The sequence below is a fragment of the Panthera uncia genome, chromosome D2, assembly GCF_023721935.1.
Source record: "Panthera uncia isolate 11264 chromosome D2, Puncia_PCG_1.0, whole genome shotgun sequence".
Taxonomy (NCBI): Eukaryota; Metazoa; Chordata; class Mammalia; order Carnivora; family Felidae; genus Panthera; species Panthera uncia.
Window position 1 is genome coordinate 33,018,890 of NC_064818.1, and position 13,849 is coordinate 33,032,738.

Below are 13,849 nucleotides of genomic sequence, written 5' to 3' on the forward strand. Positions count from 1 at the left end.
TGAGGCAGACAAAACAGAAAAATAAGGATGTTTATTAAGGACATTTCTAGCCCACAGCTAGGGCTCATACTCAGCTCTATGAGCCACTGTCCGGCCTCATCCCCATTCAATGTGAATGACATTAGGGAGGCCGGGCCACAGGTAGATCCCATTGATCCCACAGTGGGGGGGGGGTCCCTCCCATAGCCAGGTATAGATAGATATACTGCTGAGAATGAAGAGGGAAATCACTGGATTAATAAGTTCCTCTACACCTTGCCTGGACCCTTTCATTCTCACCCACCTTCAAAGACCATGGGTTGAAGGTGGCTAGTACCATGATGTGGGGTATCAAGGGAAGCCCCTTTATAAGACCCTAGAGGTATGGGAAAGGACTGCCCTTTCCTTCTCAGCCATCCCAGGCCTGGGGGCCACTGAGGTAGAAGGGGCAGGGGCTGGGCCACTCTAATACCCCTTGTGGGCCCTGCTCTGGGCTTGCCCTTTAGGGTAGTGGGGCGCTTTTGCTGGTACAGGAGGCCTGGACATCAGCCCAGACTGGAATGTTGCAGTTCTTCCCGAAGCCATGAGGGCACTGGCTGTCCAAGCCGGCTTAGCAGCTTCGACAGATCCAAATTGTGGTTCCGGAAAAAATCCATAAGAAAAAGGCGGGACTGAGAGGAGAAAAATGGAGGCAGAAATGGTAAGGAGTGGGACGTAGGATGAGACCTCAGAGGTAGAGAGGGATACCTTGTCTGAGGCTTTACTCACCTCAGTGTCCATATCCGGATACCTCCGGCCTTTGCTTTTGCCCAGACAACGAGTCTTCCCACCTTCAAGTCCCTGGCACCAGAATCCCTTATCTTCATCAAACCTGCTCAATAGCAAAAGGGCATTAATTGGTAGGGAGAAAAGAAAATTCAAGCCCCATAAATGTATATTACCTCTCCCAGCTCACAGGGACACATGTCTCTTCCAAACAGACATGGTCAACCTGTTTCCCCATTTCCCCGATTCCTCCTCCCCTGGGTCATGCTCTCCCACCTGAGGGTCCGTGTGTAGTTCAGAAAGGGTGTGATACCCAGGAACTTCTGGATGCTCTCCATTGAGGCAGCTGGGTTGGTACGCAGCTCTTGCCCATCCACAATCAGCAACTAAAGGGACAGAGATGTAGTTCCCTCTGTATTCCTTAGAAGCCTCTAGGCTGAAGGGACAAAGAAGGGAAGGGGGACCCCAACAAAGGCTACTGGGGGGCATGTACCTGTCCAGAGGGGTAGTAAGTCAGCCAGCGCTGCAGATGGGTGGAATAGTAGCCAGGGACAAGACAGCGGTTCTGCAGGGAGCGAAGTGCCAGAGGGGCCTGAGAGGAGGCTGAAATCACCTGGTAGAAAGTATAATTCAGAGCAGCTGGGTCTCCATGTGCTCGCTGGTGCTGAAGGACAAGGAATAGGAAAGGATGGGTGATTTGATAGAATTATTCTGCCCTACTCTTGATCTGATGAATACACAACATAGGAATCCCACACCAAAGCAATTTAGTTTCCCTACCCTCTTCCTTTCTGTCTCTAGCAGTCACCACCTCCCTCACTTAAGCCCTAATGTATCCCTAGCTTCAGGCTCACCTGATACCAGGAGTAGGCCCTGTCAGCAGGGTTGGTGAGCACAGTGATGATCTTGGCTCGTGGCAGAAGGGCAGCCCCCCGACGTGGTACAACCTCTGAGTCAAAGTAGGTGGCACTTTTTTCAAAGAGAAAGTCAGTGCTGGCATTGGAAGGGACAGGGAAGAAGTCCATGTACCTAGGAAGTAGCACAGAGGAGAGGCAGAGAATTTGCAGCATGAAGGGGCCAGATACCTGCACTGGTGGAAGCTGGAATGAGGATTTGGAGGGAAGGGAATGTTCCTCTGAGAAGCATTACAAAGGGTCCCAGTCTCACCAATCAATACCCTTGTGGTAATTAGGGCCGTTGAAGAACTGAATCTCCTCAAAGGTGCTGGGGCTAGGGAAGCTGCTAGTCACAGCTGGGTGCAGGCTCAGGAAGAAGTGAATAGCTGTGGTCCCTAAATGGGAGAGAAGGTCGAGGCTATTTTGGGAAAGAAGCCAGATCAACAATATGAATTTTAAGGAGGTGAGAAAATAACCACTCTGAGTAGTAATATCCCCTTTGGACAAACTAGAGTGAGAGAAGGAAAAGACAGTGAGACCCAGGGAAGTTAAAATAGTTCTCAGCCTTGACTGCATCAGAATCACTTGTGGATCTTTAAAAAAAACAAACCACAGATGATTCTGATTCAGGATTAAGAATCACTGTCTCAAGAGACTGGATTAAGGAGAGGTGGGTATGAGAAGGGAATTCCTTGGCCAAAGAATCCTTTGGGCTTAAGGCAGGGCAAGAGAAGTTGGCTAAGGACGATTCACCTGTTTTCTGGGGTCCCACAATCAAGAACTTGGGTAGCCGATCACAGGTTTTCTCCTTGGACCAGATATCTTTGTGCCTCTTGTCATCACAGGGATTCTGAAGGTGAGGCCAAGAATCAGATGTTTCATCTTTTCTTCAACTCTCTCCACCCCCATCACGTCTCTGGTCAGCCTGAGCTCCAACCATACCTGCCAAAGGGGGCTTCGCTCTTGAGGGAACAGTTCAAAGTACTTTCGTGCAAGAGGGACAGGAGGAAGGGTCTGTAGGCGCAGCCGTGTCCAGCATTGAAGGAAACGCACCAGGCTCTCAAAGGTATACAGGCCCAGCCGATCATTTCCATAATTTGACAGATGGGTCATAAAAATGCTGATCTGCAAGAGGGAGCCTGCGTGTCAGAATTAGAGAGCCTACCCCACCTCAGAATCAGGCTTGGTGAGCAAAGTTCCCAGCCTACGTACACTTCAGCTCTCCAATCTTCTAGCCCTTCCTCTCAGCACCTTACCGGATTAAGCAGCACTGTCAGAAAGAGCTCTCCACCTCGGATGCTCCGGTCTAGTTCACGAGAGCCTCCAGGATATTCATTATAGAAGATTGTGTGAGTGAAGAGTCCACACGTCTGCCGTGGTAATACCTAGAAGAAGGAAAAAACAAACTAACATGAGATTTGAAAGGCAGAATGAAAAATAAATAAGGGACAAAAGACCTAAGGCATTAGGATTCCCTGGGTTTGTAAAGTACTGAGTTACACCAATAAAACTCTTACTATGTGCATTATGACTTTTCACCCCTTTACCCCCTATTATGTGAACTTGGACTGGCAGTTGAGAGGACACAGGTCAGTGCAGGTTGGTGGCTGTCTAAATGTAGGAGTTTGATTCAGGTTTGTATCAGGGGTCCCTCACCATAATGCCATTGTGAATGAAGCCACGGCGGTAGCGGGCAGGGCGGAGATGGGGATATTCCTCAGTGCTGGTCACCTGGATGCCCCACACAGATTTCCAGGCCTCATAGAGTTGCGTGTGGATGGGGTATACACCCGAGTGGTGGGGGGCCACAGCATACCCCAGATCCGTGGGAATCCCATGTTCCTGGGAATGGCATAGATTCTCACCAGGACCTGGTGAGGTTCAGGGAGTAGAGGGTAAAGAGGGTGGGGATACCTCCACAGAAAGAAAAATGGAAAGGGTAGGGAAAGGGCAGCCCATTAGGGGAAGGTTGAAAAGGAATCATTATCTCTGGGAAAAAGTATGGGGAACAGATCCAAGGGTCTCACCAGAGCAAACTGTTTGTTGAGCCTCATCTGGTCAGCCAGCACGGAGCGATTGTGGAACAGGTGTGGCTGCATGTGGCTCCACATGTGGGGGAACCACCAGAACTCTTTGCGGTGCTTCAGCAGCATGTCGTCCCCTGCATCCTCCTCCTCTGTCCCTATGACCACACACTGACCACTGACCACAGCCAGTCAGGCCCTGTGCCCTCCTCTGTTCTGTAACAACACTGACCATCTTCCATTCTTGGGATAAGATTGCTGACCTCTGCCCACCTGAGACTATTTTGCCCCACTGCTGACTTGCTCTTCAGCCACCCATGCTAACCTAAGTTCATATCCACCGCTAGCTCCTCACCATATTTTGACCCCAAACCCTGCCCCTTTTCTCCAACTTGCCTGCCCAGGAAGATGAACAGTGAAGGAACAGTCCAAACTAAGACAGATATGCTGAAGGAACAGGGGAATACACTCACCAGTATGATAGAACTTGCCCGAGAAGCCCAAGTTGAAAGTGAAGTTGGGGACTAAGGTCCTGAGTTTGTTCTGGGTGGTCAACAGAGCCTGGGAAGAGTAGCAGGAACACAAGAAATCATGAGAGCAGACTGATCAGGAGAAAAATGAAAAGTAATGTTCTTCCTGCCTGAAAAGGGCAGGGAGTATACCTATGACAAGCTCAGAATCAAGGGAGTCTGATAGGACAGAGCTTGAAACAGCTTCTAAGGAAAGAAATTTGAGTCAGGAAAAAGACTGACCTCAACATCAGCCACCTTCATGCGGGTACCTTCCTTGCCCACAAAGATGTCATCAATGTCTACCAAGATGTAGCGGTCAAGGTCTAGGCAGAGGCGCTTGCCAGTGAGGTATGCAACAGCATCAACAAAAACAAGTTTGTGGAGCCAGAAGGAAAGGCCATGGCCAAAGAGCACCCGCTGGATGCCATCATGAAGCCCCAGGTCTTGTACGACAGTGGGAAGCCGGGTCCGGCGAGGCACTGGTCCTGGCACAGGGGATTCAGCTGGCCGAAGGCTGGCAAGAAGCACTGGTTCATATGTGCTATGATTGGATTGGAAGATGGTCCAGTCATCACCAGGCAGCGGCCCAGGTTCCAGGCGGCTGGGGCGTGTGAGATGCAGTAAGGGGGCAGAAGGATTCACTTGGTAGTCCCGGAGCCCCAAGTTTGAGTGTAGGAAAAGGGGAAAACCCTTGAGCTGGGCACTCAGTAGGCTATGTTCATGGGCTCGGAAAAACCCAATGATGCCCACACCGTACTCCACACAGTACCGGTCTAACAGTTCCCGACTCCAGGCATCCAGGTTGACATACTTGAGCAGGTTTTCATAAATGACCAAGACATAGCGGCCACGGGTATGATCAGTCAGTGTGGGCATGTCCCCTCGGCCGGGTGCTAGCTCAGTGCTATAACGAAAACGACTAGACTCCAAGATGGCCACAATCTCCTGCCCCAGCTGTGAGTATGCACTCTCCACAAACACAAGGACCACAGGTTCAGTTCGAGCTGTCTCTGGTGGCCTGGGGGGCCGTGGTGGGACTGGTGGACGTACAGGGCCAGGGCCAGCTGCTCCACCACTGCTGCAGTCTCCCAAGGGCAGGGGCAAGGGTTCCTTGGCCTTGGGGCTGGTGGATACGTAGTAAGCCAGGAAGCCCATGGAGCCCAGACTGAAAGCGATCAGCAGCAGTATGAGGCGGTGCAGTTCCAGCTGCCGAGCTGGGCGTACCACCTTCCACAGCTTGAGCATGGCGGGGAAGGGGAGGCAGGGATGGGGTCTACCTCAGGGGATGGGAGGTAGGAGTTCTATAGGCTGGGCTCTCTTAAGAGGGTAGGATAGGAAAGTAAGGGAAAATGATTTCCTCAGGGTCAGTTCCCTGAAAAGTTGGAGCCAACTCCCCTTACTTTAGGGTAGGGGAGTTAGAAGGGGCAACGAGGGGCAACTGGACACAGTCCACTGGTCTCAAGTCACCATGGCCCCCTGGCCCATGGCTTCAGGATGCAAATCTAGCCAGGCTCCACTCTTGGTCCTGCTGAGCTCCTCACATTAGAGGTCAACAAAGTTCATAATCCCTGCCCTCACTATCTGTAACACAGAAAAATCAATGGGTTACTTCTCCACCTGAAAGTGTATCATCAACCCATTCCCCTCTTCACCCATCTCTCTTACCTCCTGCTCACAGGATGATTTGTTCTCCAAAAAAAAAAAAAAACTCCTGTAGAAGAACAACACAATCTGAGTCTCATATCTTCACTTCATAGCTTGTTGCCTTTCTTAGAATATAAATTCTCCTTCCTGAGCTAAGCTCAGAGCTAGAGCAGTATATTCAAGGGCTGGAAGGGAACAAATCTCCCATCAAAAGGAGACCAAACAGCTTAGGAGGGTGAAAATGAACCTGCTCTGGAAGAAGTTCCCAGCCCACGACTAAGCAGTTGGCCAGCCAGCAGGAGCTCTGGTCGTTCTGTGAGGAAGGGACAGAAAGCCCCACAAGTCCCGTGCTCCAATGAAATATCAGATAAGAGGAAAGTCATGAGTCTGTTAATCTTCCTCATCAATCAAACCCAACATCACAAGCTAGAAGCACTAATGAACTTGTAGTGAGGAGAACACTATGGTGGGGGGTGGGGAGATTCGAAAGGTAAAAGAAATGGTGCTACCTAATCATTTGATTCACTTCCAAACCCAGAAACTCTCTTTTCTATTACTTGTGAAAAATTACTCATCCCCTGTCCTTCATCTCACCTGCACGAGTGTCAGAGAGTGATAAAAATGTAGCCCCAGGGCAGACCACATCACTGGGGCCTGAGAGAAGCCAGAGGGCTGAGTCCAGTCTGTCTTCCTATCACTTCAGTTCACCTTCCTAACTTAGTCTAGGTGATACTATATCCTCATCACTGAACAGCTCAGAAGGGTCCTGAGCTAGCCTATGGAGACATGAGGGATTGAATCCTGTTACAAAAAGATAGCAAACTTAGTGGGGCTGGATGAGAGCTACAACAGCTTAAGTCATACCCAACCAGTAAGAAAGGGGTAAGGACAGTGTGATCAGAAAACAGTTTCAGGGAGACCTAATTTTGGAGACTGTTTTCTTAAATATATAGACTGCTTCTAGAAGCTTTATTGTTGTTCTCTCCAGCTTAGCCATTCCTAGTAAGGCCAGGGACTGGCAATCCTTCTCTGCTACCCACTCCCAGGCATATACATCTCAGGGGTGAGATCAGGCAGAGACAGGGTTCCTCAGAATTGAGAGAGATGATTTAAGAACAGTTCAGCTTTGGCCTGGGTAAAATTGACATGAAAAGAAAGCTGGGGAGAGGACTGAAATAGTGATGGGAAGGGGTGAATCCTAAGAATTAAAGGAAACTCTTTAGGGAAAACACAGTAGTGAGAAGTCCTCACTGGCACGAAGTGGACACTCAGGGTGTCTCCCCCATTACTGTTAAGAATAATTGTAAATAGTGAGAGCTTACTCTTTGTCAGACATTCTTCCAAGAGCTTTCCATATATTTAATGCTCACGTCAGCCCTGGAAGGTAGGTAAGAGGCAGACACTATTATTATCCCCATTTTACATGTGAGTAATTTGAGGTCCAGAGAAGCTTAGTCACTTGCCCAGGATCACACAGCTCAGTCAGTCAGTGGAGGAACTGGGATTCAAAGTCAGGCCTGTCGAGCTCCACAGCCCGGGTTCTTAACCACTGCATGTTGGCTTCACACCTAGAAGAAGCAGCAATATTTAGGGAAGGGGTGCTGAGGGAGCTATTGGGGTCGAGTGTGGGATGGGATGACAGATGCCGAAGTAGGAACGCGGGGAAAGGGTTGCTGTACGTGTGAGCAGCAGCGGGAGGTTTCTGAGGCAGAAACCAAAGGGGTCCCCCAGGCCTGGGCTGGGCGACAGCACTAGTGAGAGGAACCAGGGAAGGCGGGGAGACAAGTGGTGCAGATGCCGCGGGAGGGGGGGGGGGGGGTGGTGGCTACCGAGGAGCGAGCGACGTGGGAATGCGGGGCTGCCATACCAGGAGTCACAGGTAGAGGGTCCCTGCTGAGGGGGACATGGGGTCACAGGTGGATATGAAGGGAGCGCCAGATGGGGACCGGGCAAGGGACACGCCGAGGAGAGCTTGGGGTGACATCGAGGCAGGCATTGGGCTGGGAGAGCCCCGAGGGGAGGAGGAGCCCCCTACTGAGGGAAATGAAGCAACTAGGAGGGAGACTAGTGGAGGGGACGCAGGAGAGGGGAGCGCTGGGCCGCGCTGAGGGCCGCCCGGGACAACCCCGCGGGTGGTTATGGTGGCAACACTGAGGGAAGTCTGTGAGGGGAGGGACTGCGGGCGACCGTGGGTGGGGGCCACCCTCTGAGTGGGGGGTGGTTACCCTCAAGGGCGGCTCACCCGGCGGACTAGGCGGCGTCCCCGCTGTCCCCGGGCTCCGCCGCGTCCCGGGGCTGCCCGGCTTCCCAGCTCTCGGGGCCTTGGGCCGCGTCGCGGCGGCTCCGCCATCTCCGAGAGAACGCTCTGCCGCAGCCGGGCCCAACCACCGCTCCCACCCGGGGTGGGGGGAGGCGGCTCGCTGCCGCTCGTGACGCCCTCAGGTCCCCGCAGAGTCCGGGCCTGGCAGCTGCACTGCCGAGGTGCTGGGCGGCCGAACAGTCCTCCGTAGCGCTCGGTCGAGCCTCGGCCTCCGAGACGGCGGGCTGCGCGCCCCGCCCGCAGAGGCGCACCCCCTCCTCCCCGCCCGGTGGCACAGTCTGGCGAGCGTCGGGCGCCGCGGCTCCCGGGGCAGGGGCGGGCCCAGGGTTCGGGCTCGTCCACTCAGCCCTGCGAAGGGGGAGCCGAGTCGGGCCACTGAGGGGCGAAGGGGGCGGGGCAGCCCGTGACGCGGGCGGGGCCCGGGGGCGGGGCGAGACCCCTAGCCCGCCAGCTAAGGGTCCACATCTTTTCTCTCCACCCCAAACTCGCCTCAGCAGCCCAGTGGACCAGTTGGAGGTTGATGAGTTTGAGGAAGTTTTATTTTAAAGTGGGCCCAAAGGGAGTGGGAGAAGCTACTTCTCCTCATCTGAAGGCTTGTAACCCAGGCTGCTCAAATCAGCCTTTGGCCATAAGCTTCCAACAGCAGTAACACAATGGACTGTTTAAAGGTTATTTTATTAAATATCTTCAGTTCAAGGTTTCATTGTAACAAAGCTATGAAGGGTCTACCAACATTCAGAACAAACACTAACTATTTTTAAATTATTTCTATGTCATCATGCAAAAATTCTGCATCAAATGCCTTCCATTTCCTGTTTAAAAGGTGATTTTTTTTTTTTTATAGTCTATTGTCTATAGATGCTGACATTAGCCCCAGAAGAGGAATAAGAATGCTAAGAAGTGGGGCTGGAGCAGCCATATGAAGCTATGGGTCTTAATGAACTCTAAGACCATTTGTCTTCAAGCCAGCAAAACCAAACCCTGTGGTGAAGGCGTCTGCGTGCTGGTACTGCAGGCTGCAGGGCAAGAAAGGGCTGGGGCCCAGGGGCTGAGGCATGCATGAGGTGCTCAGAGGAGCCTGGCTAAACCCAAGCACCAGCACCTGTGAGTCTGCTCTCTTCTCAGCTGGCTCCAAGGTAAACCTGTAGCTCTGCCTCTTCTCCCAGCTCCTGTGCCTCCTGAAGATAGTTCAGGAAGCTGGGATTTACCCACCTTTCCCCCAATAGTGCAGATATTTGTGCAGATAAGTCTGCATAGTTGTTCTGGGGGAAACCAAGGCCATGACCAGTTGCTCCTCCATTATCTTCTCTGCTATCTGCTTAGGGTATAGATCTTTCCTTCCTGGAATGGAACTCCTTGAGCACAGAGAGGGACAATGAATGTAGGAGCCTTGGCTCTGGACACCTCTTTTGGGTACATGCAGGTGAGGGGGGGTGATGCCCATGCAGATTGTCCAGCAGTAAGTCATATACTTCAGTTGGTCAGTAGAGAGGCCTCTTTAAAGAGAACATCTCTTCTTGCCAGAGCAGTCAGGTCAATCTCAAAGACAGGTAAAGAGATGGGCGTGCAGCAAGGGAAGAGTAAGAAGGGAGGCAGTCCTGAGGGCAGCCTGAATGCATAGAAACAACCATCAACTCAATCCCGCTGCCTCACTCCTCCCATCCCACAGGGGCACTTGGCAGAGGGCCCAGGCCCAGATGAGGGTCAGCACGGGGACCACCACAATGAAAAGTCAAGACAAAGATGGTCCAAATCAGCACAGAAACAGAACTGCCAAAGGCAGCAAGGGGAGCCCTGACCAGGGCCTGGCTCTCTCCTTGCTAAGTTATAAGAAAACAAACACAAAGCAAAGCAGCAACCCCTCCCCTTTCCCAGCTGCAGGTATTGGGCCTCAGTATCAGGGCCCACGTGCATTGTGCATCCTATAGAAATGGATGAGTAAGTGAGTACATGTCAGACTAACACGAGGTTTCTCAACAGCTTTGTGGCGGACACACTTCTGCAGCACCAATTCTCTTCCTTTCTACACTAAATGGAACAGTACAGCAACGTCCAGGCCCTCAGTCCCGAGGCCACTGCTTCTCAGCTGCCTCCACAGCAGGCTGGGAGCTCTGTGTTCTCTCACAAGTAGGTCTGATGGCCACGATGTTCTCATCAGCCTCATTCTAGGCGCTATGCAAGTTCAGAAGAAGTCCATTCCTAGACCTGGGGCAGGCAGGCCACCTCAGGGGCTGCAATCACATCACAGCCCCTAAAGCTCTGTCAGAGTTCTTGCCTGGTCCCCTGAGTCCACGGAGGCCAGAGGCCGAGCTCACCTCTTCAGGGCTGGTGGGTGAGCCGGCTGCTCATGCCAGGATGGGTGTCACACAAACTCCTGCCTTCTTGCCAGCCCAAGGGCTATCGGTGGTTTTAAAACGCATCATGGTATGGATTCCATTTTTTTTTTAAACAATCTTTTTTTCTTTTTTTTTCTTAAATGTAAAAAACACCTCGGTACAGCAGAGACAGACACGAAGGGCGGGCGGGAGGGCTGCATGCAGGGGCGTGCATTGGCTGCTGCCGCTTTGTAATTTAATTGTTTTAAACCTCAAACGAACAGGACTGCCGCTGTCACTCAGGCCCTCCAGAGCCACTGGCTGCGAAGGTTTGACCTCCGGCTGGGATCTCCTAATGCCCCTGTCAAAGAGGACAGACGTGGTAACAGAACAAAGGACAATAAGCACACAGATGAGTTCCAGGGACTTAAACACACTAGACACGTGGCCAAGTCTGCCTGAGAAGGTGGAGGATGGGGGAGAAGCTAGCATTTAAATATAACATTGCTTCACATTTGCTAAGCAAATGCTTTACTTCTGAGTATCTTATTTAATCCTTACAACTCAATGAAGTAGGTACCACTCTTTCTCTCTTTTTTGACAGCTAAGGAAACAGGCTTAGGGTAGGGAAGTAACCTGTCCAAAGTCACCCAACTTAGAGTCCTAGGGCCAGACACAAGTCTGTCTGACAGCCTTTGCCACTCCCCTGGGATGATCCATATCTCTTCCCCTAGTGCCATTTCTCAACCTCCTCTTCCTCCTCTGATCCCATCTGTCCCCCTCCTCACCCCCCCCACCAGGTGCACCTGTGGCTGAGCTCACTGCAGCGGTGCAGCAGGGGCTCCTGAGCAGTGATAGTGGACATTGAGCCACTTGCCATCCCGGCGGTGCCAGACCCGGGTCTCCTCCGACTGGCTGGTGCGAGGCCGACCCTGCCCATCGATGTACTGGGTGAGGCGGATGTAGGCGATGCAAGCTGCGTCCTCCCCAATCACGTGGACGTGCGGGTTCAGGATGGTGGTGTGGATGGGCTTGCTGTTCTTGGATAGAACTGCAGGGGGCAAGGCAGAGTGCAGTAGGTAGGAGGGCATCAGGCCTGGGCACTGACATTTTCCTCCCAGCCTGCTCTTCCAGGTCTCACCCTCTTTTCCAGCAACCGTTCTGGGAGTCCCTAAGTCCCCCATACACCAAAGGCCAGGAAACCCCATAACAGTAGTCTCAGTTATCCAAATGGAAGAAAGAGGTGGAGAACAATGATAATAGCAACTACTACTTTAATCAGACATTGCACTAGGGGTTTTACATACATAAACTATTATTTCTTGGTCAATATTATTTTCTTTATTATGAAATAATGAAGCAGGCTCAAGGAGGTTAAGTAATTTTCCCAAATCACACAACATTTGAACTCAGGACCATCTGACTCCTAACTAAAGCCTATGATCTTTCCATTCTTCCAGGCCGATGTTTAGATTTCGTAAGGGTTGGCTTGTCCCTAACTGGCTGCAGAGCAAAATCAAGAGCTTAAGATTTCAAAATTGATTTGTGATTTGGAAAAAAAAAATGTCCAAAGTTAAAATAGAATCACCAAAGCACCAAGCTCAGGATATTCCTAGGGTTCCCAGATTCTGCTGCGGGAAGGCCAAAAGAAGTTGGATTGCCATTATCAGCGAACACTGTGAACTGTGTTGCTTTTAATGAGATTCACATTTTAATTCATTTCAAATGTTAGACAGGGTCTACCTGAGACCCTCCCTAGGGCTTCTATAATCTCTGAAACTGCTTCTGGCTAACAGAATTACTTAGATAGCCAAGGGTTTACATTTGCAGCCGACATGGAGAGGATGGTAGTTAGTAGAAAAAAACTGTGACAAAAAAAAAAGCCACAAAAAAAAAAAAAAAAAAAACAAAAAAACAAAAAAAACAAACCTCAGGGCAGGATGGGGGAAGGCCCAGGATAAAATGGGAAAGAAAAGAAAAAAAAAAAAAAATAGGGAGGAGGAGGGTGCTAGAAAGTGGAGAGAAAGACAGGAGGAGGTGGTGATTCATCTTCTTATTCCCTGGAACTTCCACGAACTGTCCAGAGTCCAGAGTGTACAGCCCCTCAGCCAGGACTACTTCCCTCCATATTCAGGAGGCCCCTAGCCACAACTTCTGATCTCACAAATCACCCACAGTGCCCTGCTACTTGCTTGTACATTCTTATCCTGGTTTTAATTTCCTCTACTGTGAAATCTATACATACAGAGCTTCATTACTACTTGCTGACGTCATCTCAACCTAATTTCAGTGGTTTCCAGTCATTGTGGAAAGAGGTGAGGCTTAAAGAAATCGTGACCCTGATTGTGCCACAAAGCAGCTGCAGAATGACGGGGCACGTGGGGCTCTGAAGCAAGTCCTTCAAAGGTGTCAGTTTAAGACCATCCTCAGGGCACAAGGAAGCAAACACATAGAACAAGGTGCAGCCAAGCAGGTCAAATAAGGGAAAAGCAGGCAACTGGGAAGAGGAGATGGTGAGCAGGGACAGAGGCAAAGGGGGTAAAGGGTCAGGCAGGAGTATATCAGCAGCACGAACCCACTCACGATTCTCAAAGTAAAACTTATGGAAATCCATCCCCTCCACGAGGTTACCAAGGGCCTCGGGTTCAAAGGAAGTGAGGCCTGGATCGCAAATCTTCCTGCAGAAAAAAAAAATAGCCTGTCAGTCTCCTATAGGATTACTTGTCTTTCTTCCTGCAGCATGTTAGCTGCGGGCTAGGTCTGACAAGATGGCTAAGATCTTAGGGTCTTACCCTCTCAGCCCACCACCAAGACACCATGGCAGGGGTGGGGAATGGGGGTGGGTGGGGGTGGGGTATTATCATAGGGTATCTATCTGGGAGGGATTCCAGCCCAAGGGCCTGGTATTTAATTCAAGCATTGTGCCCAAGGCCCAGCCTTCCCTTTTCCCAGGGTCCAAGCTGATTTTGGGGAAGAGGGAAGGCTTCTAGAGTTGACTTGGGTCTCAAGGAAATGGGTCTCTACTCACGTGTAGGCTTCAAAGTCCCCATTGTTGATGGCCTCAATCAGTTGTTCTGTGATCTTAATGATCTCCTGTTTCCGCACTGCGGGGGGGAAATATCCAGCAATTTACCTGCACGGGATTGAGGAGCTCCCAAGTGACAGAGAACCCTCCCCAATCCTTCAGAGAATCCCCTGTGATCTCTGTGACAAAGACATCCCTCTTCTCTGTCTTTAACATTAAGGCCCTCTGCAGAAGAGTGAGCCCACTTTTCTCTTCATTCCTTCTCTGTTGTCTGTAGAGCTAATGGCCCCCTCCTCCTGAAGCCCACCCACTGGTTATGGCTCCCTGGCCTTTGTCTCCCTCTCCATCAACAACCAGGATGCAAAAAAC

General features: G+C 51.1%; 2 protein-coding genes across 9 annotated transcripts in view; both read right to left on the minus strand.

The window, feature by feature from the left end:
* Positions 1-16: 16 nt before the first annotated feature.
* On the minus strand, positions 17-8,694 carry NDST2 (N-deacetylase and N-sulfotransferase 2). Of its 3 annotated transcripts, XM_049646228.1 has the most exons (15): positions 8,063-8,694; positions 5,842-7,388; positions 4,417-5,757; positions 4,138-4,225; positions 3,668-3,822; positions 3,297-3,482; positions 2,897-3,025; positions 2,583-2,765; positions 2,394-2,490; positions 1,912-2,035; positions 1,599-1,773; positions 1,238-1,408; positions 1,021-1,130; positions 748-850; positions 17-650 (listed from the first exon to the last, which is right to left on the minus strand). In XM_049646228.1, exons 3-15 carry the CDS (start codon positions 5,419-5,421, stop codon positions 525-527), a joined length of 2,652 nt encoding a protein of 883 aa, XP_049502185.1. In that variant the 5' UTR covers positions 5,422-5,757; positions 5,842-7,388; positions 8,063-8,694; the 3' UTR covers positions 17-524. The 3 variants fall into 3 exon arrangements, with proteins under 3 accessions (XP_049502185.1, XP_049502186.1, XP_049502183.1); XM_049646229.1 differs by having other exon boundaries at positions 1,058-1,130; positions 4,417-7,388; XM_049646226.1 differs by having other exon boundaries at positions 4,417-7,388.
* Positions 8,695-8,955: 261 nt separating this feature from the next.
* The window catches only part of CAMK2G (calcium/calmodulin dependent protein kinase II gamma), an 87,204-nt gene continuing 82,310 nt past the window's right edge, over positions 8,956-13,849 (minus strand). For 5 of the 6 annotated variants that reach the window (XM_049646233.1, XM_049646231.1, XM_049646232.1 and 2 more), the window contains 4 exons: positions 13,484-13,559; positions 13,039-13,133; positions 11,262-11,506; positions 8,956-10,816 (listed from right to left, as the gene is read on the minus strand). In XM_049646233.1, the coding sequence (XP_049502190.1) occupies positions 11,274-11,506; positions 13,039-13,133; positions 13,484-13,559 (404 nt within the window). In that variant the 3' untranslated portion in view covers positions 8,956-10,816; positions 11,262-11,273. Of the gene's footprint in view, positions 10,817-11,261; positions 11,507-13,030; positions 13,134-13,483; positions 13,560-13,849 lie in introns of those variants that run through there. The other variant, XM_049646234.1, reaches the window with a different exon arrangement.

What these genes read in the sequence shown, in the direction of transcription:
- NDST2 (XM_049646228.1), bottom strand. Translation starts at nt 5,421, where the DNA reads ATGCTCAAGCTGTGGAAGGTGGTACGCCCAGCTCGGCAGCTGGAACTG. An exon ending in GGGCAAGTTCTATCATACTG is followed by an intron (nt 3,823 to 4,137) that starts GTGAGTGTATTC and finishes GTGTGGTCATAG; the next exon opens with GGACAGAGGAGGAGGATGCA. An exon ending in TACCACAAGGGTATTGATTG is followed by an intron (nt 1,774 to 1,911) that starts GTGAGACTGGGA and finishes GCTACTTCCTAG; the next exon opens with GTACATGGACTTCTTCCCTG.